At 39.8% G+C, this 25,761-nt stretch overlaps 1 protein-coding gene across 5 annotated transcripts in view; it reads left to right on the top strand.

Moving 5' to 3' along the window:
- Nucleotides 1-13,062: 13,062 nt before the first annotated feature.
- The window catches only part of DDX6 (DEAD-box helicase 6), a 46,839-nt gene continuing 34,140 nt past the window's right edge, over nucleotides 13,063-25,761 (top strand). The window contains exons 1-4 of one of the 5 annotated variants that reach the window (XM_024570723.4): nucleotides 13,063-13,242; nucleotides 16,339-16,810; nucleotides 19,717-19,780; nucleotides 21,062-21,166. In XM_024570723.4, the coding sequence (XP_024426491.1) occupies nucleotides 16,611-16,810; nucleotides 19,717-19,780; nucleotides 21,062-21,166 (369 nt within the window). In that variant the 5' untranslated portion in view covers nucleotides 13,063-13,242; nucleotides 16,339-16,610. The other 4 variants (XM_053923927.1, XM_053923928.1, XM_024570724.4 and 1 more) reach the window with 4 other exon arrangements.

Raw genomic sequence — 25,761 nt, 5'->3', positions numbered from 1 at the left:
CATTTGTTTGTTGATTTGTTTATGTTGGCCACTCTGACTGGTGTGAGATGGCACCTCATTGTGATTTTAATTTGCATCTCTCTAATGGCTAGTGATGCTGAGCATCTTTTCATATGTCTCTGGGCCCTCTGTATGTCTTCCTTGGAGAAGTGTGTTCAAGTGCCCATCAGCAAATGAGTGGATCAAGAAACTATGGCACATTTACACAATGGAATTCTACACAGCAGAGAGAAAGAAGGAGCTCCTACCCTTTGCAACAGCATGGAAGGAACTGGACAGCATTATGCTAAGTGAAATAAGGCGGTGAGGGACAAATACCATATGATCTCACCTTTAACTAGAACATAATCAACAGAAGAAAAAAGCAAACAAAATATAACCGGAGACATTGAAGTTAAGAACAATCTAACAATAGCCGGAGGGGAGTGGGGAGGGGTTAGTGGGGAGAGGGGTTTTCAGGAACTACTATAATCGACACACGGACAAAACCAAGGGGGAGGGTGGAGGTGGGGGAGGGAGGTGGGTTTGGCTGGGCTGGGGTGGAGGAGTGGGAAGAAAATGCAGACAACTGTAATTGAACAACAATTAAAAAAAAAAAAAGAAAGTAAAAAAAAATTAAAGCTTGCCGGTTTAATTCCAGGTCAGGACAGCTGTCTGGGTTGTGGCAGCATTCAAGATGCCAATCAATGTTTCTCTTCCTCTCTTTCTCCTTCCCTCCCTTGCCTGCTCTCTAAAATAACATAATAATATTTTTACAAAATAGCATGGATTTTATTATCACACATACCTGTGTCCAAATTGACTCTTGCTATTAGTAACCCAAATTGCTTATATAAGGTGCCTCCCAATCTCTCCAACCTTATCTCCTGCCTCTCCCTCTCTCCTTCATGCCTTACCTGTACAGAATGTTAGTCTGGATACCAAACTCATAGAGAAAGAGTTTAGATTTGTGGTTACCAGAGTCTGGGGGTGGGGAAATGCCTCTTGGGTGTTGTCTTAATCAGTTCAGGCTGCTATAACAACATACCAGACACAAAGGTTCATCAACAACAGAAACTTAGTTCTCATATTTCTGGACACTAGAAGTCTGAGATTAGGGTGCCAGCATGGTCAAGTTCTGGTGGGAGCCTTTTTTGGGCTGCAGACAATTGACTTCTTATTTTTTCTTCACTTGGCAGAAAAAAGAGTGATCCAGCTCCCTGGCATCTTTTTATAAGGACATTAATCCTACTCATGAGGGTTCAACCCTCAAGACATAATTACCTCCCAAAGACCCTACCTCCAAACGCCATCCATCACATTGGGAGTAAAGTTTCAACATATTTCCCAATATGAATTTGAGATGAACATAAACATTCAGTCTATTGTAGGCATCCATCTCAATATATGGGGCTGGTGGTTAGGGGTGAGGTCCGAAGTGAAGATAGAAAAAAATGTCATCTTCATAGAGATGACAGTTAAAATGAAAATAGACATGATATCCCAGAAAGGTGGGTGGCACTGAGGCAGGAGGAGAAAAGTTGAACTCAAGTAGGAACACTTGTGGGAGTCCAGCAGAGGAAGAGGATGTGGCAAAGGAGGCCAAGAAGGAGAAAACAGTCCAAGGATAACAAGGAGAAAGTGGGAATCCAGCAGCCAAAGGGAGAGGAAACCACAAGAAAAAAGTTATGTCAAGTGTCACAGGAGTTCAATAAGATGAGGACTAAAAAGCATCCTTGGGTGTTTTCAGGCAAATACAAGGTCACTGATAACCTTGGTCAGACTATTTTCAGTAGACTGCTAGGCAGACTATAGATTTTAGTGAGATAATAATGTTTATTGAATGCTTATTATGTGCCAGGCATGTGCTAAGTGTTTTCTGTGAATGATCTAATTTAATCCTCACAGCAACTCTCTGAGGTAAGGCAGTCACAGTTTTTTGTTTGTTTGTTTGTTTTTTTCAGGCAAAGAAGAGATCAAGGCACCTTGTATGCCAATCTATGAAGCTTGGATTTTATTCTATGGAAAACTAGAACCAGCAGAGTCTTCAAACTGGGGAGTGAAATGAACAAATCTGTTTTAAGCAGTCAATTCCAATAGAATTGTGAAGAATAGATTGGAATAGGGAGATCACTGGTATATGAAAAACATTCTGTGAGCTGTTGCAAGAATGCAGGGAATAGATTTAAAAAATGTGTACATAAAGACAATGGCAGTGGATACAGACAAAAAAGAGCTAAAATGGTATATAATATTTCTGAAATAGTTGATCAATTTAAATAAATTAGAGTGGTAAGATAATAACAGGATTCAAGGCTAAGACCTTTTGGTTTCTGGCTTAGATGCCTGGTGATACCATTAACCAAGATATACAATACAGGAACGGAAGAGAGGTTGGGGGAGGGGAATTGGACACAGTCAAAACAAAGGGCTAATGAGACAGCTAGAATAAATATACATAGTCACTAGATAGTGATATAGGCCTGGGGGCTTTGTGACTTGGTGGCTGTCAACAAACTAATTTCTGGTGATCCTATGATTATGGGTGAGATAATCTTCAAAGGAAAAAAGAAAACCAGGAAAAGTGGAGTCCTGGGAGCCAATAAAGGAAAACATGGAGAAATAGTGAGTACTCAACAGTATCAAATGCTAGAGAGTAAATGTTCTAGTGTGTGAGTTGTTAAATCCCTCAGGGTGTTTGGTGGCATTCTACTGACACAGGCATTCCAGAAGTCAGGGGACCCCAGAGTCTGTGATCCACTGTGGGCTCTTGGCTTCTTGTGGGAAAGAATTCAAATTCAAGCCAGCATAGAATTGAAGTGAAAGTGAGTTTGTTAGTGAAACAGTGAGACAGAGAATAGGCTACTCCACAGACAGGGCAGCCCAACTTAAGTGGAATTAGCTTTCTTTATTGAGGTTTATTTAATTGAGGGGTAGGGTATTCAATGATGGGAAGGGATATTCAGGATCTTTCCAGGGAGGGGGGTGGATATTTCTCAGAGGAGCTCCATCAGCTATTTGTACCCTTATATGGGTTTTTGTTTCTGATCATGGGGGCACAGGGTGTGTTGTTTAGCATACTAATGTATTATATTACAGTGAGCATCTAATGAGGCTACAGGGTACCCTTAGGTTAAATTAGTCACCATGTTGGATCAAGCTGATCTCTGCAAGTTTTAAGCCATCAATAGGGGTTACTACCTTCTTGACAGTTCCTGTAGCTTATTTTAAAAAATTTAAATATTTCATTTATTTATTTTTTAGAGAGAGGGGGAGGGAAAGAGAAAGGGAGAGAATCATTGACGTGTGGTTGCCCCTCATGTGCCCCCCCACTAGGGACCCAGCCCACAACCCAGGCATGTGCCCTGATGTGCCCTGACTGGGAATCCAACCTGCAACCCTTTGTGTCGCAGTCCGGTGCTCAATCCACTGAGCCACACCAGCCAGGGCCAGTTCCTATAGCTTTTATCAAGAGCGGCTGTTACACCACATACACTTTCTCACTACTGGCAGTGTGAGAGAACAAAGAGAGCTATAGTTTGGAAAATACTGAACTAAACAAATTTAAACACATTTCTTTTGTGTAGGATTTTACATTAAGTATGTTCACATTGTGAATTTCCCAGAGGGAAACATTGATTCATTTAGTTCAACAAATATTAAATATCTTTTATGTGCTGGAATTATAGGGTTACTTAGTAACAAAACAGACAGGGTTCCTGCCCTCAAGAGTTGACATTTCTCAGGAAAGTCAGCCATTAACTACTTAAACAAATTAATTAACTGCAATTGTGCTAAATGATACAGAGTTTTAGCACAAGGTCCTACAAAAATATCTAATAGGAAAAACATGAACACAGTTTTTCACCAGAGCAGCTCAAGGGACTAATGTTGTACAGAATAAAATTGAGGAAATGTGGCTGTGGGAAGGTAAACATTTATTGAGCACCTACCAAATTTCAGGCCATGTGGTAGGTGGTGGACCTATAGAGAAGAATAAGGCATAGATAGATCCAGTGTTTGTGGAAGGCAAGCCTAAAACCAAATTAACTGTGATACTACGTCATGTGCACAATAATAGAAATTTTCACAATGGTGGCACAGAGGTGGGAACGCTTCACTCTCCCTGGGGTACTAGAGGGAAGAGATGTCAGGGAAGGAGGTAAGGCTAGATTTTGTGGAGATGAGTCTAGAGGTGGAGAAGGGAAATTGAGGAGCACTAACCTTCATGAACTTGACTTTTCCCATGAAGTATGAGGCAGTCATCTGCTGCAAGTAGGTAACAGGTTAGAAGACTTGAAGGAATGCTATATATTCTTGGCTGCTTTCTCCATAAGCAAGGTGGTTGGATTTGTACCTTCAGAATCCAGTATGATAACAAGGCCCTAGTCACCGGGCATTTTATGCTCATCCAGAGATATTATCGAGGACATAGATCCCAAAAAGTCTTAATTTCCTCTGTTACTTATTATTACTCTATTACTTATTCAATAATATTTAATAAGCATGTATTGTGTACCTAACATAGAATGAACAAAAGAATAAATTGTTGAATGAAGAACTATAGCTTGTCATTGACACTAGAAACAAGATTTAACTAAAAATTTGATAACAATTATATTTTAAGTTATCTCACCTTTAGTATCAAAACAGGCTTTGAAGGGCCGAGATTGCCCATTGTTAAAAATAGCTATTGTTTATTAAGGCTTGCCATGAATCAGACCCTATGCTAAGCATTTTACATATACAAGTATTTCTCATTTATTCTTCTTACAGTCTCCACTGGGGCAAATGTATCATCCTGATTTTACAGATGAGAAAACAAGTTTAGAGAGGCTAAATAGCTTAGGAATTCAAGCCCTGGTCTTATTATTCCAAAGTCAGATCTCGACACTGTATGTTTTTATTCTTCCCATGCTTCCAAAAGACATTATGCTTTTGCATAAACATTAGTTGATCATTTGAACCTGTATCCTTTTAATTACTGAAAATGTTAGGAGTGAAGTTATCTGAAGCTCCTATATTTTTGCTTGCTGGGAGAACTCAGAGGCATGCATTTGCAAATAGGGAAAGTGATCTTTGACCCTCCTGCCACGGACCATGGGTACCTAACCTGATATTTCCTACCATTGTCATCATTTCACTGTTTCCTGCACATTAACCACACAGTAAGTATTGAGCATCTCAATATCAACCAATTTATACATATGAACCAATTTTGCTATGTGGAATGGGGAATTATAAGACATGATACTTGCCTTCAAAGAGCTTCCAATCTAGTAGAAGACAAAAGACCACACACACACACACACAAAAAAAACCCTCAATAAAAGCAAACAAGCCAGTGTGTACTTGGGTACTAAATTGTATGTCACAGTCTATTTAAAAACAGCTTGGGAGACGTGACATTTGGAATCATCTGGGGCAATTTATTGAACTTTTTAGAAAACCTAACACACCATGTGTTAGATAGCATGCTAGACTCTTCAGATACATTATCTCATTTTAATGTATCATCCAATCATATTTAACAAAAGCTTCTACATTTATACAAAATACCTTACTAGGTGTTATTGGTGAAGGAAATATAAACATGACTTTATTCCTGTCCTCACGAGCTTAAAAATAAGACATTTATTCACATGACTATGGTACAGGGCTATAAATACAGTGATTATAGAATTTATCATTCAAAGTGGAACACCTTGGAGAATAAATAGGAGCACTATTAATAATTACTGTGGAAAAATCCAGGCATAAACCCAGACTCTTCTAAACAAACCACCTCCTTTCATGTTAGCAATGAAAGAGCTTGAAGTGGTGGGGAGCACAAAGGAACAGCTAGGGTAAATTAGCAAACCCAGTGGTAAAAGTGGATTTGAGTTGGGCTTGCTGTTTGGGAGGCAGAGGTGATAAATACGTGAACAAAATAATTTCAGATGGCTTAGCCGGGTAAAGAATAAGTGGAAAAGGAGTCTGATTTGAAAAGGATGGTCAGGGTCCTCAGAAGAGGTAACATTTAAGCTGAAACTAGAATGATGAGAGGGATGGATTTCAAAGACAAAAAGAAAATCACAAGAACAGTCTTATCTCAGCAATGATGTGAAGGTCAGTGGGCTCAACCTCCTACTCACGGGTTATAGAGTGAGGAGGTTCCAGGGGCCTCCTATTTTTTCTGAAGATTGATGAAGGGATTTTAACTTTGTTCTCTTCGTAATAATCATTAGACTCTTGAGCAGGATAGTAATGTGACTGGAAAAATTACACTGGCACTAGTATATAGAGTGGGTTAGAGAGGGGAAGAGGCAGGAAGTCTAGGAATTTACTGAAATAGTCTGAATAGAAGTAACTGCTGGATTGGGATGGCAGCAGTAGTAATGGAGAAACAGAGATGAAAGTGATACCCTGCAGCAAGAAGAAATAGGACTTTGCAACTGGTTGTCACTGTGCATTGTGCTTGTCCCTGGAAGGCCCTCAGTGAATGCTAGCTCTTCCCTTTCTCGCTCAGTACACAATGGAACTGAGAGATTGTTTTTGTTTGCTGTTTAGAAAGGAGAAAAACTTGGGCATGAATCCAGGTTAAGGGGAAGGCCAGCATAGAGGAAGATATTAAAAATGTAAGGGAAAGGGAGTAACTGATGGAATACTTTACTTAAAAAGGAAGGGATGTATGGGTCAGTTAGCCTTACATCTAAAGTATGATATGTCATTCTCTAAGTTGGTAATAAACAGAAGACTGTCTGAGAGAGGTGGAAAGTGAATAAAACTTCTTTGATATGGCTTTGATTTGAATGTGGACTTAGAATAGAAGAAAAGATTTGGAATGCTGCTGTGGGAAATAATTGTCCTTTAAGAACAGTGCTTCTCATCCTTGGCTGCATATGAAAATCTTCTTACGAGCCTTAAAACAAAAAATGATGCTGGGCCCCCAGCCCCACGGATTCTGATTTAATTCCTCAGGGATGGTGCCCAGCATGTGTTTTTAAAAGTGCCTGTGCTGGGGGAAAAAACAAAAACAAAAAAACCCACCCTGGCTGGTATGGCTCAGTTGGTTGGAGCATCGTCCTGAAAACTGAAAGGTCACTGGTTCAATTCCTGGTCACATGCCTAGGTTGCTGGTTTGGTCCCAAGTTGGGGAGTGTATGGGAGGCAACCAACTGATGTTCCTCTCACATCGATGTTTCTGTATCCCTTCCTTTCTCTCTGAAATCAATCAATGTATCCTCAGATGAGTATTAAAAAGAAAGTGCCTGCATTGGTGCTAATGAGCAGCCTTGATTAAGAACTACCTGTAAAAAGCTTGCAGAGCCACAAAAGGGCTGGGCTGAGGTATGGGAACAGAAATTTGTTGTCGAGCCAATCTGCCTGGCTCTCTCCAGCACCAACATCCCTGCAGCAGAAGCTGTGAAATTAGAGTCTGGAACTTGTTTACTGAGGTTGGTGAGGCACTAAGCTGAAGAAGTAAGATACTTAGAGGCTGGGGGGCAGGGGGAAACTGAATTGGCCAACCAAGAGCTCTAATCTCATAGAATAAGAAGAGGTTCTGATGAAAGTCAATGAAATAATAATAGCAACATCAAGTAAAAAAAAAATTAGGGCTATCTACCAATCACTAAAATAAGTGATTTATACAAATTCTCATTTACTCTTACAATAGTTCTAGGCCTTATTAGTTCCACTTTATAAATGCAGAAATTGAAGCTCAGAAGTTAAGAAAGCTTCCCAAGTTCATGGAGTTAATAAGTGGCAGAACTGGGATTTGAACCTAGATCTAACTAACTCTAAAACCTGAACTTTGAAGGTGTAACAGAGGGAAATGCTAACCCTCCGACTCTATCTTAACTCTAACTTGCATAGCTCCTGCTATAAGAGGAATTCTGCTTGGATTGAGGCTTGAGTTTTTGGAAGAACAGCCCCTTGCCAGAAGGTGCCTCTGGAAGAGGTGGGGAAATATATACAAAATGAATGACTGTTTATCAAAGATTTGCAGGAACCTTAAGACCAGAGTCAGATCAGCAGGGGTCAATGGACCAGGAACAAAGAGATTTAGAGATTTCTCACTCTTCCTTGGATCCCTGTTGGCATCCAGATGTCTGCAGTTGTCAATCACCATTGCCCCTCCTATTCTCCCTAAACCTGACATTTAAAAAAAGCCTTCATTCTGGGCTCGAGGAAAATGGATTTTAGGAAACTCTTTAGTCCTCCATCTTGATTTGGTACATTTTTGATCAATAAACCTTCCCTTACTTCAAACTCTGTTGTTTTGAATATTGGCCTTTTGAAGTGACAAGCACACAAATGTTGCAAGGTAACAGCTGGGGGAGAGCAAGCAGTGGGAAGGTGGGAGGATAGGAGTTTGCGAAAATCTGTTGGGTTTTGAATGGGCTTTAGACAGGCCCAGATGAAAGGAAATGAGAGGATTTCCAAAACAGACAATCAAATGTGAGGAAATGGGTCCTATTTAGGAGAAGAGAGTAGCAAACATATTGGATGAAAAGTGGGAAGTCAGATTGGCTAGGCACATTGGCAGTCCCCATTTGTCAATGAAGTATAAACTCCGTGTGGTAAAAAGAAACTGGGAGACATTAGAGGTTTATTTAGGGGGTGGTTGACATGATAAATATTTAAGTCATCGTGCAGATGAAGGGTTAGGAAGGTTACTAAGGAGACCTCTGCACTGCAATACTCCCCTCACACCCTGCCTGTCCTGTCCTCGCCCCCATCCTTTGTTCCCTGTCTTGTCCTGGTAATCACAGATATTAGGTAATATAACGATGGCACTCAGGACTGAAGAGGTTGCCTACTCTTTAGCTATAAACTGCCTTCCCAGGGGTCATTCCTAAGATCACAGTTCTATTTTCAAGGACCAGTACAAGGCTCTGTAAATTGACTGGTAGCAGGAAACCAGAGCTGGGCACATTTCATGATTGTTGCTACCCCTGTACAGAAGGTTATTCAGAAATATAATCTTGCTTACAAAACCCTGGGTACAAAGTAGGCATGGTACACATAACAAACCATGACAATTCTGCAAAATTGCCATGGCCCACCCCCATCATAAGTTCAGAGGCGTTAACCTGTCAGCAACCACCTATGAACTAACTCAGAAAGGACACGAGGAGACCAAGGCATCATAGATGGGGACAGCATCAGTTCTTTCTTGATCTAAGGGACTAAATTAAATTTATACCTAAAAAACTAGTTTGTGGATTTCAGTGTCTTCCCAACCACACATTATTTTCAAATTAATGAATAAGTTAAAATTGCTGGTGAACAGTAATTTTAGAAAAATTGAAGAAGCAAAATGAATAGCTAGAATTCTGAGTGATGACCAAAATGTAAACCATGCTGGGACCTAATGAGATCAAAAGACATCTGGTAGGCCGAGCTAGCTTATTGTGGTGCCCTGGGATGGGGAAATGGTATCTGTCAAAAAGAATATAAATTCTACAAACTAAACCTGGTAGTTTTGGGGGAAAGTGTTTAACCCATTTTAACCCTCCGTTTGTAATATTGCTTTCCTACTTTTCAGTTTGAGTTTGCTACGGAAGTGGAACATTTATGCCAACAAAATGTGCCTGGTGTGGTCTCTCAGTGATTAAAAACGCCTGCTTAATATGCATTAACCTAAGTGTAGTACCTGTACTTCTCTGAGGACATTTCTACTCAGCCCTCAGTAGGCTGATGCTGCTTTATTTTCTTCAGGTGTATATACTGAAGGGGCAATTTTTCTTTCTTTTCTTTCTTTTTTTTTTTTTACCCACTATGAAGTCAAAAGACAAATGGTACTTGACTGCTTGGGCTCATTAGCCTTTAATCTTAACGACTACAAGATGTTGCTAAAGCATAGTTTATCTGTTGAAACTTCTTTTGGAAATCAGAATATTATGCTGCAAGTCATGAAAAAAGAAAAATGTTGAGGTATTAAAGCTTAGCCAGATGTGATATAATCATTATTGAGTATGGTATGGGCAAAAATCATTATTCTTTAGTGAACACATTTGCTTATAGTTTGAAAAAAAGGTATTGTTTCCTTTAAAAAACTTATAGAAAGTTAAAAGTGTGAATTCCATTTTCGCATGTTAAAAACATTTGAGTTTTAAGATAGTAACACAGATGTAAATAAATCCAACTTCAAATTACTTGGAATTATAAATTCTAAATATTTTTAATTGAAGTTAAAATGAAATCAAGTGTAAATTAGCCTGTGACTTTTTTCCTCTGGTTATTTTTAGGTAAATAGGATGTGAGACTGGCAAATAATGTTTGCTAGGAGGACCCATTATTGTGATTGCACTCCAAGTAGTATTTATTTGCATCTCATTCTTTCAAAAAAAAGAATCTTATTGTGTTCTACATAGACCTACTGAAAACCTCAATTCTGTTGGGTTGGCCAAAATGTCCATATGGCTTTCTCCGTAACATACAAGACATTTTTCATTTTCAGCAATAACTTTATTGACTTGAATATTTTGAGTATGTTGGCTATCTCCCACTACTGGCTTCTAGTGTATAGAGACCAGGGGTGCTGCTAAACATCTTTCAACGCATAAGACAGCCCTAGACCATAGAATTATTTGGCCAAAATGTCAATAATACCAAGAAACTTCGCACGCCAGTTGTGACATGTTCAATCAGTTATAGCACCTTCTCCATACACTGCACAAATCTTTTGCGTTTCAGTTGCATTTTTACCTTTCTTGAAATAATCAAGCATAATATACCGAAAATGTTGTGAATCTTCTTCCATCTTCAATATTAAAGTACCTGCACAAAAATTCACCAGTTTTGATAAGTTTTTTAAAAACACACACTGATACAACAGCTGTCACAATACAATCTAACAAACTTGTTTCGAATGAAAGACAACTAAGCACTACTAGATCCATCTTACAGAAAAACACGTAACAGACTTTTTGTCCAACCCAATGTTTTTGAATCCTTTTTTATTTTATTTTTTTAAAGATTTTATTTATTCATTTTTGAGAGTGGAGGGGAAACACCAATGTGTGGTTGCCTCTTGTGTGCCCCCTACTGGGGACCTGGCTTGCAAACCCAGGCATATGCCCGGATTGGGAATCAAACCAGTGACCCTTTGGTTCACAGGCTGGTGCTCAGTCCACTGAGCTACACCAGCCAGGGCTAAACCCTTTTTAAAAACATCTTTTCTACAGATTCTCTAGAAGTCAGCCAACAATCCAGGCCTCCCACTTTCGCTAACAGCTTCGTATTTTAAAACTCAAAAAGTAGGGTAGGAAGGAGGTGAGAGTGACTAAAAACAAAATGAAAATGGATGTATATCTTGGGAAGTACTTTATTACAATAAATAGGTGCCTTCACTTGCTATAGCACACTCTGCCGAAACCATATTTACCACAGAACACCCAAACAATTATATTCAATATTAACTAAAAGGATTGAATTTGTGTAGTACTTTTTAATATACATTTTGTAATATAAAATATATAAGGATACTGTGTACATTATCAAACAATTCGCCCGTGTTACTAAAGTGTAATGTTTTCTATGATTCATGTTAATCTGTTTGAATTAGAGAGAAAAAAGTATTGAGACAGTGGCCCTAGCTGGTGTGGCTCAGCGGATTGAGTGCCGGCTTGGGAATCTAAAGGATCAACAGCTTGATTCCCAGCCTAGGACGCAGGCCTGTGTTGTGGCCCAAGTCCTCAGTAGGGGGCCTGCAAGAGGAAACCATACACTGATGTTGTTCTCCCTCCCTTGTCCTCTGTAAAATAAATAAATAAAATCTAAAGCATTGAGATAGTTGGATTGGACCTACCAACTACTTAAATTGAACACCAAAGATCCAAGGGGTTCATAAGCTTATTCTATTACCATCTATGCTTCTCATCTGAAAACCGAAAAAAAGATTGACATAAATACATTATAAGGCTATCTGACTATATTATAAGTACATTATGCAGAATCTTTATAAGTCTTAACTCTGGCAGGATTCCTAGGGGAGAATGGGCAGGTACTTCATATTTTACTTCTGATTGCCTCCTCACTTTTTTGGGGCGGAAGGGTTGGGGGGGTCATGACTTCAACCAAGCTTCTTTGGAAGGTCAGTTTCCTTTGCCTGGTCTCATTTCTTGAGTGGTATAGGAACAGACCCCACCAGACAGTGGCCTGTTTTAAATCTTTAGGCTCCTCTCCCCTTAACATTCACGCTACTTGGAAATATAGTGAGGCAAACAAGGCCTCACATTTTAACATTAAGGAACTATTTTGCCACTTCTCTCTAGGATGGGCACAAGGTGTAGGGCCATTCCCTTACATGAGTGTTTTAAACTGAGATGACATGCTACAAATTAAAGAGTTTTTAATAATTCTAAGGAGAATCTTCTTTTTAATCTCAAGAGCAGCCTTTTCACACTTCTCTATTGACTGTTGGAAATAAAGAATAAATTAGAGCAGATTGGAGGGTGTTGGCAAGGGGAAGTTGGACACAGACTAACTAGAAGAGGGGCATCTTGTATGACTAATTGGAGGAACATATTTGACTTTCTCTGATGGGTCCCCAGAGTTGGAAGCAGAGGCGAAAATTAGGGAAGCTGGAAGTCAAAGACCATTCCTGCTCATTCTGGGCTGATTTATTGCCGGGCTGTGGTTTAACTTCCCTGGCTGGTTGGTGCAGATGTTGTGGGTCAGAGTTCTGTCCTCACATGGTCTGGCCATTGTCCTGTACTTTCAGTCTCTCTCAGCTGATTGAGACACGGGTTTTTCTTTTCCCTTGACCTAGCTAGCTTTCTAGCTTCAAATTTTTGTTTTACCTGAACAACATAGCTTTCCGATTATTTCTGTTATGGCTAAAAGGAGACATGAGAATATGAAAAGTATTCATGGGGACAAATACATAAATATTTTCCTGGTGAGGGTCAGCCCGGAGACTTACTCTGGGTCTATCGGTTCCTCTTTCCTCTACAGAAGTAGTTTTCAGCACAACTAACTCCTTAGCAACTGTCCTTCTTTGGGGACAGCCCACTGGGGCCGGGAGGACGGTCGCGCCCCGGGCCTCCTTCCCAGCGCAGCCCCCGTGCAGCGCCCCCACCTCCGCCGCGGCCTGTGTCCCCGCGGAGTCCACGCGTAGGGACCCTGCCCCCGCGCTCCCCTTGGTCCTGCCAGCCTCCTTCCGGCCGCCTCCCCAGGCGCGCGCGGCGTGTCGTGGCCACCAGTCCCGCGCGTTCCTGGACTGCCGCGCCGCGCGGCCCTGCAGCAGCCTCCCGGGCCCGCCGGAGACGTCAGGTCAGCACTCCCGTCCCCGAGCCGTTGCGCCCAGAGGCCACCCTTGGAGTGCGTCCTGGGTCAGCATAAGCAGATCCTCTCTGGTTATAATCCCCGATTTCCATTTTGGGGGGCGCCAAAACAGGCCGGGACCTTCCTAGTTACCATTCTCCAGTCGTCTCCTCTCAGCTGTGGAAAAAGCAACCCTCCTTTCCCTTCTGAGCGTAACTTTATTTCCCCTTCACCTTTCCTTTACTCGGGCATCCGCGAGCCCTTGTCGGTGTGCGAGTACGGCCCTCCATTTTCTCTTCAGGCAGCTTCCCCGGCCCCGGTCCCCCGCCGAGAAGCAGGACAAGCAGGGGAGCGGGGCTGCTGCGGCGGCGGCGACGGCGGCAGCGGCGGCGACTGAACTCTCGCCATTTTGTGTGGAGGCGGAGCCGCGGCTGCCGCCATGCGGAGAGGCGGAGAGCGAGGCGGGGTCGGGGAGCGGCGGGCGAGGGAGGGGCAGAGGAGCCGAGTTAGCCCGGGCGGCGACTTCGGTGGCGCGGTGAGAACGGGCGGCGGCGGAGGTAGGGCCGGCCGACCCGGGTAGCTCGGCCGGGGGCAGGCAGGCCGGACGGCCAGAGTGCAGGGCGGGGTGGGCTGTGGCGGATGAGGCAGCAGCCAGGGGTCGGGTGGGGGCGGGCGGAGATTTCCGAGGAGGAAGGAGCTCCGCCATTTTGGGAGCTTCGAATCAACAATAAAGGACCGAGGGGGCGAGCGGGAGTGGCCTCCGTGGTAGGACTCGGGCCCGAGCCGCGGGGAGTTGGGTGAGGTGTGTGGAGTGGGAGGGTCGAGATCAGCGGTGCAGTCGGGGTTGCGGGAGGCCCCTCAGCATGCGTGGAGGGCGCTGTTAGGCGGCGGCCTAAGGCCTCGGATGGGCCCTGGGGAGGAAGGCCGGCGGCAGCTGTGGATTGGGGGCTCTTTAGAAGAGTGGGATAGGGAGATGTGCGCGGCGGCGTCCTTAGAAGGAGGAGGCCAAGTACTCGGAGGAGTTTTATGGAGGCGAGGGGATGAGCGACCCTGGGAGTAGCAAGGACTTAGGGCGATGGTGGAGGTTACAGGGTAGTAGGCAGCCCTATAGGGGGCGGCAGGGATGTGCAGTAGTGGACGATTCGCTTTAGAAGGGGGACCAGCAGTAGCTTGACTGGAAGAAGGCCTTCTAGGTCGAAAACGAGAGGGTGATACTGGAGCCCCCGAATCGTGGAGGAAATTAGGGTTTTCTTGGTTAAGGGTTTCTGTTTGGGGGCCTTACAGGGAGAGTCCATATTGTTTCCTACCCACGAGCTGGTTCGTTCCCTGCTCTTGTTGCGCAGATTGGATTGCAGGGCCCCAATTCTTTTGTGTCTATGGTCAGAGGGAGCCGACTTGAAGTGTGGGTGCTTTGGGGGGAGTGGGGAAACAGGGAAAGCAAGAAATTATTTTGTGTAATCACAGGGTTGAAATAATCGGCTTTTTTTCTTTTTCACAGTCCCCTTTCACAATAAAACATGTCACTCCAACGTGCAGACCCACCTTAGGGAAATTGCGCTGGAGATGACGATAACTGTTTTGGGTGTAAAACTCAGTTGCTAACTACAGTCTGGGAAGTCCTATAATTAATTCAGCATCGGTTTTCTCCCAGTTAGTCTTAAGTTTCGTTCACACTTTTGGAAATGTAGAAATATAAGTTGTAAATCTAGATTGGGAAGGGATAAGAGGAATATTTACTCTTCTGAGACAATGCTGCAATGCAGCTTTCAGTTTTAATTAAGAGGAGCAGTTACCACATTTTGGATCTTGAGATATAAGGCCTTCCATGCTTGATGGACAGTAGTGATACCATTTAATCATTGGAGGTTGTCCTCTTCATCATCTTCTTAGTACTTTGCAAACAAGTTTTCTGGTGTGAACTGTTGGTTCATAATATAAACCTGTCAATACCGGATACCATTTATGGCCTTGAACTGAAATTAGGTGGCTGTTAACCACTGTCTGCTTAAGAGGTTAATCAGATTCTGGGAGACTTAGAAATAATGCCTCTTCCTGTGAGTGGTAATCAGGATTTGCCTGCGAGCAACTTTATTTTCATGTTTTTTAAAGACATCAGTGTTTTAGGAAAATTTTACTGTTTGAGAAGCCTTGGTGTATGGCAAAAAAATAACACTAACTAAATAACACTAATTAATAAACTAACGTATTTTTGGTAAGAAATGTAAAGGAGTTAAGGAACAAACACCACAGGGTAGGCCTTTATTTTCTGGCCTTTGTAAATTAAGTTTTTATTTACTACTTTTTAAAATAAGAATTCGGTTTTGGGAATAATAAAAAATGGAAGAGGTTAATCAGTTCTTTGTTGAAACAACTATTAATTAGTACTGTGGGGTTCTTGGAAAGTCTAGTGTGTTCAGCCTTTCACAATTTTTTTTAAACAAGGCACAATTTTTAAAATAATTTTTAGAGTAATACTATTTTAAGTTAGGTTATCCTTTTTAGAAAGTGTTAATTGAAATGTAGCTAATAGTTTTTTAGTATTCAAATTACATTAAGGTAGCTAAAGAGTTTCTTGGCTGTTTTTCAAGCAAAAGATTTTGACATGTACACGTCTGTATCCCTGCTTCAGTTATTGTTTTAAAGGGCAAAAACTTACGGGGGGGGGGGGGGACGGGACGACGTGTTTTTCTTCATAAAGTTTAACTTTCGTAATTGAAATTTGTAAGGGCACAAATGGGTTTTTTATTTCTGAAAGCATAAATTTTCTTGCCTTGTACATGTGTAGATTTACTTAAGTTGTGAGATATACTGAGTTGTAATGCAATGAAGGGAAGAGATTGTTATTTGACAACTAGTGCTAATTTAATCACTGTATTTTTCTATCTAATCTCTGGGTTGCTTTGAACTGACAATTTAAAATGAGATTGGTTTCATTGTGGGTTTGGTATTTGGGGCAGTTCATCTTTTTGTGTCTCTCTTAGCCTGGTTAATGATTTGCTCTAAGTGCAGCTGTAGTCTTAATTCTTAAATTTAAAAGAGAATTAAGGAAAACAGTTTTTTTTCTAACCTTCTGTGTTTACTAACTTGACTCTTTTTTTGTTTCAGATTGAAGTGAGTGAATTCAGATTCATAACTCAACCTTGTTAGAGAGCTTTTTTAAAAAATAAAAAGTTGATTTGGTGCATGAGAGCAAGTTACTGCTGCTTACTGGTCAGAGACTTTACAGGTGCTTGCCTGCATTGCAATAAAAGACTCAATATTGAGCAAGACTTACATATATCTCTTCGTTTTGGAGAGCCTAATAAACTGTATTTCAGTTTCTCTACTGACTTTCAAGTTTTGAAGTTTGAAAGAGACATCTTTACATTTAATACAGCATGAGCACGGCCAGAACAGAGAACCCTGTTATAATGGGTCTATCCAGTCAAAATGGTCAGCTGAGGGGCCCTGTGAAACCCAGTGGTGGCCCTGGAGGAGGGGGCACACAGACACAGCAACAAATAAACCAGCTGAAAAACACCAACACAATCAATAATGGCACTCAGCAGCAAGCACAGAGTATGACCACCACTATTAAGTAAGTGTCGGAATAATAAACATTCTTGGGGGAGGAGCCAAGGAGATTTCTTTTTGTTACTCTGTTGTTGACTACTCTTTGTATATGTTAACCATTTTAATTGCAAGTAGAGAACAGATGACTGTTTTATGGCTAGTAGGTACTTGCAATAGAATAATATATTCTTGTCATAATTCAGGTTTATTAAGTAATGAATACAGATAGAGATGATATATATTAATTTTGTATAGGTGTTTTTTTTTTGTTTTTTGGTTTTTTTGGGTTTTTTTTTGAAACATTGCTAGCTTTCATAATTAGCACAGATTCATCTTGTTCTTGCCTGTATGGCTTTTCCCCAGTATTAAGTTTATGCAACTTTGCTCTTCTTTTTTTTTTTAAAAAAAAAAAAAGAAAGCTTTTTCCTCCTCTTAAACACACAAAATAGCAAGCGGTTAAATATCATAGACACTCAGGATTTTGAACTCTTGGAAACACATCTCTGAATAGTCCTAATCCCCCTTGTTGACTAAAAATTTAAGAGCCTCGATCTTACGCTAGAGTGTGTTTTCTTTTAAATTGGAAAGATTGTAGGCTGTCATCTTTTAAATGTTCACTGTAAATTATTTGAATGGTAAACATCACTCTAAAGATTTAGTTAATAGAAAATTAACATTTTAAAACTCAGTGCATTTGAGGTTTGGCCTTGTTAAGAATCCAGCCTACAACCCTGATCCATGTGGCTAAGTTGGTTGTCTTCCTGTGAAGCAAAAGGTCGCCAGTTCGGTTCAGTTCCTGTCAGGGCATGTGCCTGGGTTGCGGGCCAGGTCCCCCCTGTAGGGTGGAGAGACAACAGATTGATGTTTCTCTTACACATCAATGTTTCCCTCCCTCCCTTTCTCTGTTCCCCTCTCTTTAAGAATAAATAAATAAAACCTTTTTTAAAAAATCTAGCCATATAATTGATTTAACCTCTAGAAATCTAAGATGATTAAACCAGTTCAATGAACTAAAGTTTTTTTTTATTACAACCTAGATCTTGCCCATGCTTAAGAAGCACTTCCTCAAGAAAAATAGCCTTTATAAGCTACCAGGATATCATACAGGTGGTTACTGCTAGGTGGTTCACCAATGACATGTAAGAACTTCCAGTAGAATTGGTTTGGTCACTAGGAGAGTGGTTATTAATGCATATTCTGTTTTTAAGCTCAATGCTTTAATTAGAATATTTTCTAAATTATAGTTTGTCATGACAAATTGAATAACTAGCAAAATTTAGGCTAGTTTTAATCCTTCAGAATAGAACCATCTCCCTGGCTGGTGTAGCTCAGTGGATTGCATGTGGGCTGAGAAACAAAGGGTGGGGGATTTGATTCTCAGTCAGGCACATGCCTGGGTTGTGGGCCAGGTCCCCAGTAAGGGGTGTGTGAGAGGCAACCACACATTGATATTTCTCTCCCTCTCTCTCTCTTTCCCTTCTCCTCTCCCTAAAAATAAATAAATAAAATGTAAAAAAAAGAATAGAGCTGTGTGGTTTCATTGAGTATTTTCTACTTAAATTTTAATTTAAGATGGCAGTGGATTTTTTACCCAGGTGCTTTTTTGCTTTTCTTAGGATTAATGATTTCTTTTCAATTTTGTGGCTTCTTTAAATTTTAGTTCAAGTGTCATCTCTGTGAAGGCTTCTAGATCCCATCAGCTGTTCAGAACTCTTTTAATACTTTATCACTTATTTCTCATTTTAATTACTTTGGTTTATACTCTGTGGACAGATTTTCATAGTATCTTCTGTATTTTATCACTACTGAATTTGACAGTGTGGTAGGCTGGCCTACCAGGATATTCAGCTGACATTTTTTGCTCAGGAACTTCGGTGTGGTATAGGCTGAGGTAGAAGGCTTTAGTACCTTTGGAAGTGGTAGCAAATAGCTATGGGACCTAGCTTTAAGTAAAATAAGTGTTCTTTCTAAATCAAGACTTGAAATGTTTTGGGGGTCAGCAGTGTGGCTATAATGAAGTAAATGAAAACTTACTTTAAAGGCAGTACATAGCATTGCTTGTGTTATTGCCAGTATTTTTCTGTTAGATGCTTTGAGATTATGTTAGAGGTTTTTGCCTGACTTAAAAGATTTTAAAAATTAAATCTTCCTTCTTTTTATTCTCTTCCATAGTTTCAAGCATCCCTGGTAAAAAAGATTAAGAGAGATGTTCATTAACAGCTAATACTGAGTTCTTTCTTTGCCAGGCATTGTGCTGAATGCATAATATAAATTATTTGATACAATTATTAACTCATTTTATGTATGAGAGAAGGGAAGAGTGGCTGCTGCAAGGTCACAGAACTAGTAAGAGGTAGAGTCAGACCTTGAACTCGGGTGTGAAACTTCAGAGCTCTTGGTTTCAACCAGCCACTAGAAGTTGCAAGTGAGAGTGTACTTGCCCATCAAAGGGACCAGCTGCTTGATTTTTCAAGTCCAGTAACTAAGTTCTGTCAAGCTATTGTCATACAGAAATTTAGCCAATGTTGCTAAAGCTTCCAATTTTTCAGGAAAAGCCAGAATCTGGACTTTCACACAAAATCTTCTAATTTCTTAACATTGGTAACTAATTTAAATTAAAACAAATACATGGTATGTAGGTCAAACCACATTGGTCCCCAGTTGTAACAACAGTTGCTCTATTGTCACGTTCTACTGCTTCTCTTAAGAAGATGGTTGCCTTATTTCCTTCTTATATACTTTTTATTCTCCCTAGGTTGTTCTTTGTAAAGGGAGCTTTTCTAAAGTTTTTTAAAAGTCTCAACTATAATAAGTAAATGATATATTAAGTTTTCTGTGCTTTTTATAACTTGTAGTTGAGATGAATTATCTTTGTATTAGAACAGTCGTGCTATGAATTCTGATACTTCATTTTTACTATATTCTTTCTAGACCTGGTGATGACTGGAAAAAGACATTAAAACTCCCTCCAAAGGATCTAAGAATCAAAACTTCTGTAAGTTGGTTGTAAAATTTAACTTAAAATGCAGAAACTCTAAAAATGAAGTAGTTACTTACTAGTAACAATGGGCACTACGGGTTTACTTTTAAATAAGTTGAAATGATTGAAATTGTATTGGGTTAGCCAAAAAGTTTGTATGGTTTTTTTCTGTAAAATAAAAGATATTTTTCACTTTTACTAATAACTTTATTGATTTGGATATTTTGAGTTTGTCAGCTGTCTTTCACATGGTATAACATTGCTTGTTCTCAGTTAATGTCTCAATTTGATCTCTATCAACTTGAACTGGTCTACCTAACCATGGAACATCATCCAGCAAGAAATCTCTGGCGCGAAACTTTGCAAACTACTTTCGACACATTCGATTAGTCACAGCATCTTCTCCATACACTGCACAAATTTTTTTTTTTTTTTGCGTTTTTACCTTTCTTGTAATAAGCATAATACACTGAAAGTGTTATGTATCTTCAACCATCTTCAATATTAAAATGGCTACATAAAAATTCAGCAATTTTGATAAGTTTTTTATGCACGCTGATAATGACAACTGTCGTAATACAGTCTAACAAAATTGTTTCGGGTGAATTTAACGACAGCTAAACACTACTAGAGCCATCTTACAGAAAAAAACCAAATGAACTTTTTGGCCAACCCAGTGGATCATGTGGTGAATTGCCAAAAATGCTCATTATTTGGAGGAATTATATCAATATGTGTATTTACACATTAATATTTCATTTATATGTATATATATCTTATTTATAGAATAATGGTTTTCAAGGCATATTCTCTTTTGTTCGGTAAGAGTGAGGCTAGGGCCCTGGCTGGTGTGGCTCAGTGGATTGAACACTGGTCTGTGAATCAAAGAGCTTCCTGTTTGACTCCCAGTCAGGACACATGCCTGTGTTGCAGCCAGGTCCCCAGTTGGGGGCATGCAAGAGGCAATCACACATTGATGTTTCTCCCTTTCTTTCTCCTTCCTTTCCCCCCCCTCTAAAAATAAATAAAATCTTTAAAAAAAAGAAAGAGTAAGGCTAGGTATTATCTCCATTTTGTGGATGAGAAATTGGAGTTGACGGGTTAGTTGATGGCTTGTATTAGTAGTTATTCTTAAGGAATAGTTGAAATGTAGATCAAGACAGCTAATATGCATATATTTATATTTCAAATAGGATAAAGAATTAGTTTCTCAAACAAACTTTCTTAAACGTGCTAACTACCAAAGGAACATAGTTGTATTTTATTCTTTTATTGTTGTTTTGTTTGGTTAATTAGGATGTAACCTCCACAAAAGGAAATGAGTTTGAAGATTACTGTTTGAAACGGGAGTTATTGATGGGAATTTTTGAAATGGGCTGGGAAAAGCCATCTCCTATTCAGGTATGTTTCCACTTTTTATCACATGTGTAATGTTATAAGTGAAGCATTACTATGTACTTCTTATTTTCATCTGTGGGGATAATAAAATGGGCCAATATTTCTTTTGTGTGTGTACATACCCACACATGTTTACATTTACCTACACACACTCTTTTTCTGAGCCTTTTAAGGGTAGGTTGTAAAATCATGGCCCGTGATCTGAATATTTTGGTGTATTTCTCAAGAATAGAGATATTCTCTTGTATAACTATAGTATAGTTATCTGCAGTCAAATTAACATATAATATTTCTATCTCATCTGTATTCTAATTTGTAATTGACCCCAAAATGACCTTTTTAGCATTTTTTTCCTCTTCTGTACAGGATCCATCCTAGGATTGGGTATTGCATATAGTTATGGTTTCTTTAATAATGAGCATTTCCCTGATCTGCTTTGGTCTTTTATGACATTGACAGTAAAAATATAGCCCCCTTCCTTTTTTTAATAGAACATTCTTCAGGTTGGGTTTGTCTCCTGTTTCTTTGTGATTAAAGTCATTTTTAGCCAAAATACTGTAGATATCATGTTATGGCCTCCTCAGAGTATCATTGTTGGAGGTATACACATTGTCTGTTTATTTCTTATTGGTGATTTTAATTTCTGTTACCCTATCAAGGTTGTGTCTGATTTTTCTACGATATAATTGCAGCTTCTTTTCCCTTCTCCCTTGCAACTAGTTAAGTGGTCTGTAGGGATCATGCAGAGATCCAGCTCTTCATTAAAGTTTCTCCTAATCTTAGCACCCATTGATGATCCTATCTTTGTTGGATTATGATGAGTTTCCAACTCTAGGACTACTTCCCCATTTGGCCTTTTGAAAAATAGCCTTCCCTTATCTCTTCCTTATGTATCTATATATTACCGGTATGGGGTCATGGTGTTTTTTTTTACCATGCTATTTTTGTGCTCAAATTCCCAGATTTGGCCAGTGTGAGCTCCTTCACAGTCGTTTCACAATGTGCCCCTCTTTTTTTCTAATAGATTGTTTTTTAGAGCAGTTGTAAGTTTACAGCAATTGAGTAGAAGATAGAGATATCCCATATATCCCATCCCCACTTATGTGTAGCCCCCCCCCTTACAAGAGTGATACATTGTGATATATTTGTTACAACTGGTGACTTATACATTGACATGTATCACCCACAGTCCATAGTTTACATTAGGGTTCACTCTTGGTGTTGTATATTTTGTAAGTTTGGACAAATGTATAATGACATGTATCTACCATTATGGTATCGTACAGAGTAGTCTCACTGCCCTAAAAAATCCTGTGTGCTCCACCTCTTCACCCCTCCCTTCCTCCTTCATTTTTATTTACTTTTTGGCATATTGTGATACCAAGCTTATCTGTACCTACCCTGCCCCAGCCTGGAATCAGCTGTTACTCCAAGGAGCCCTGGTTCCAGTCAGTGGGGACTAGTATTAGAGGCAAATATCTAAGCACTAGGGGCATTTGTTCTTTGTTCCTTTCAGTGGAAAGAGCAAGGGAATATATAGTATGTATACATACACATACATGTAGACATAAACATGCATTATACACATACAGATTTGTTAAACATGTCTGTTTTCCTCATGTATATTAAAACTATTGCATCCAGGCTGTATTAAGGACGAACTCCTATAACATCATTGAGCACTTTTTCATTGAGCAAATAGTGAGTGACCTAGGAAGTGTTAGATGGGATGTTGTGATGAACAAGGCAGAAGGGGTTCCTGCCTTCACAGTCTGGTAGGAAGGGCAACTAATTGTACAGATAATTTCTGTATAATAATACTTTCTAGTTGAAATTGCACATATATGTAGCCATTAGAGGAGGATGGAACAATCTACAACCAGGAAGAAGAATCATCAATTCATGTTCTAAGCCCAGAATTCTAGGATAGTAATTGCTTTGTGGACAAACTGAAAGAAGTTTAATATGGCTAGAGAAAGTATCAAGGTAAGGTCATATGACGGGGGATCCCCAAAAAACTGAATTATCTTCTGGAGGATGGGCCCCTTGTAGTACAGGCTCCCTGCGCAAGGTGAGTGTGTTAGGAACCCATCTGTATCAGTGTACCAGCTGGCATTGTTGTGAGAGGCTGCATTCATCTTCAGTGAATTTTTTTTTTTTTTTTTTTTAAGTCTCATTGCACATGTTTGCCCATTTTATGATGGGTGACTTGGGAGCACACCTGCCCACACCATGCTGAATGTTCAGCAGTTTTTAACCCAAAACAACATAACCCCCACGTCCCACCCTCCCACTTCACCCGATCTTACCCAGAACCGCCCCCCCCCCCCCCCACTGCGGATGAAAAAAAATCCTCAAAGGGAAGTATTTTGCTGATGTGGAAGAGGTGAAAAAAAAAGGCAGAAGCACTAAAAGACATCAAATTGACATGTTCAAAAACTGTTTAGAGTAGTGGAAAAACTCAATAAGTATATTGCATCAGCTGGAGAGTACTTTGAAAGTGACCGAAGTTTAAACATGTAAGAATACATACACAGTTTTTAATAAATTCTGGGGGATATTGGGGCTCCCCCTTACATGTCATCAGATAGGTAATATAAATGTAGATACTGAAAATATTTAGGAACTACTTTTCTACAATGTAGTTCTGCAGGAATGAAAAGTCTTAGGAGAGCTCTTCTGTGGGGTTTGTATCTCTGATACTTAGCAAGGTTTATGGAAGAAAGTAGGCCCTCAGATGTTCAATTGTACTTAGAATGCTTTGATGAAATTGGGGTTAACGTATGTCAGCAGGTGAACTTGGTCTAGAGAACTGTTAGCACTTGATTTGCAGTCAGACTGCCCAGGTTGAATCCCAACTCCACTCCTTTCTAAAGTGGTTGTTTGAGATATCTTAATAAACCTTGGTTTGCTGACCTATAAAATTGATATTACAGCATATACCATAGTGCTTTTGTGAAGATTAAGTGAGGTGATTAATGTTAGTGTGCTTAATGTAGTGCCTAGTGCGTGATAAATGCTTAAGAAATGTTATGGCTTGTTACTCCATATGATAGTTTTATTTAGCAAACCCTAGCTGGCTTCTATTTCCCACCTTCGTATTAAACTTAAAAATTGACTCTTATAAGCAATTAATTCTCCAACCACTTAACCGAAGTATTATATCCCTTAGACTACCATTCACATTGCCTTTTTCTTTACCATTTTGCCTAAGAATTTGAGGAAAACACAATAATGTGTTTATTAGAATTATTCAGGGTAGTAAATCATAAATATTAGGATTTTAGAACCAAAAAGCTATTTAGTAATTCTCTAGCAAAATCCAGCCTCATCACTGGCTGCCTTCTACTGTTCATTCTGTTTTTACCACCTTCTCTCTTTACTTGCTCTCCTGTTTTGGGTTTTCCCCCCCCTAAAAAAAAGTATTGTTTTAGCAGGCATTTTTCCCCCAGATAAAAGCCTTCTTGATCAAATGGGTATCATCTTCATTTGAATCTTTTTTAAGACATGGAACATGGTTGCATTTGGGTATAAGGTTATTGGAGAGTGAGGCACTTAAAATGATATCCTTGCAAAGGAAGATTTTACACTGATAGGCTAGAACCAGGTATACTACAGATTGCTCCCACACATCTTTCTTTGGTCCACCATCTGTGACTCTAGTCCTGTGTGCCCAGCAGTGTAACTGTGACATTTTAAAGACATCTTCATATAGAAACAGACTGTGGAGGGCATAAGAACTTGCTGTGTTATTTTGCTTAACATTGTGAAACCTTATATTAACTTTGAGATGATTGAGAGGTGGCAATTTTTGCTGCTTCCAGACTCTAGACACAGCTTTTGAAGAAATTTTAGATAAGGTGATAAAATGGCAGGCAGTCCATTATAGAAGGAAACATGGACGTTTCTTATTGTTGTTGACTCAATTCCATATCAGACCAAGAATCTGAAATTATTTTGCCAACCGAGTCTAATAAGGATTGAGTTTATTATTTGTAGTTAAGTTCGTAGGCCCCCACTGAATCCACTGAGCTACACCAGCCAGGGCATGTAGTTAGGAATTAAAGCATTCTTAATCATTTTGTAAATCGTTCTTCCTGCTAACATGGACTTACTATGGCTAAAAGAATTTTTTTCCAAATTAAAAAAAAAAAACCTTTAAATGCATTTTCCCATTGATTACTGTGGTAAAATTGGATGTGTTCTTTTAAGTTAGATATTGTTGAAATTATTATCTTCATTTTCTTTTTTCTAGGTAGCAGTAGGTATTTGTGACAACCATTGCTATCTCCTGCACAGTGCTCATGTTCCCCGCTGAAATTTAGGTTCGTAAGCCCATCTGGCCCTTGGAAGTAAAGAGCAGCAGCTGCTCTAAAAGCAGCTAGTTGGGCAATTTTGAGCTTTTTCAGGTACCATACTTGTGTAAAGTGCCCCTCCTCAGTACTAGGAAATTGGAAGCTGTGCCATTCTTATAGGCAACAGAAACCAACTTGGGCTAACTTAAACAAAAGGAAATTTATTAGAAGAATATCAGGAGTTCACAAGGTTAAGGAGAAGTCTGGAGGAGCACACTTGGAATTAATTGGCCAAGAACTGAG

The sequence above is a fragment of the Desmodus rotundus genome, chromosome 5, assembly GCF_022682495.2.
Source record: "Desmodus rotundus isolate HL8 chromosome 5, HLdesRot8A.1, whole genome shotgun sequence".
Classification (NCBI taxonomy): Eukaryota; Metazoa; Chordata; class Mammalia; order Chiroptera; family Phyllostomidae; genus Desmodus; species Desmodus rotundus.
Note: the sequence above shows the minus strand (reverse complement) of the source record. Positions and strands in the feature narration are given on the sequence as shown.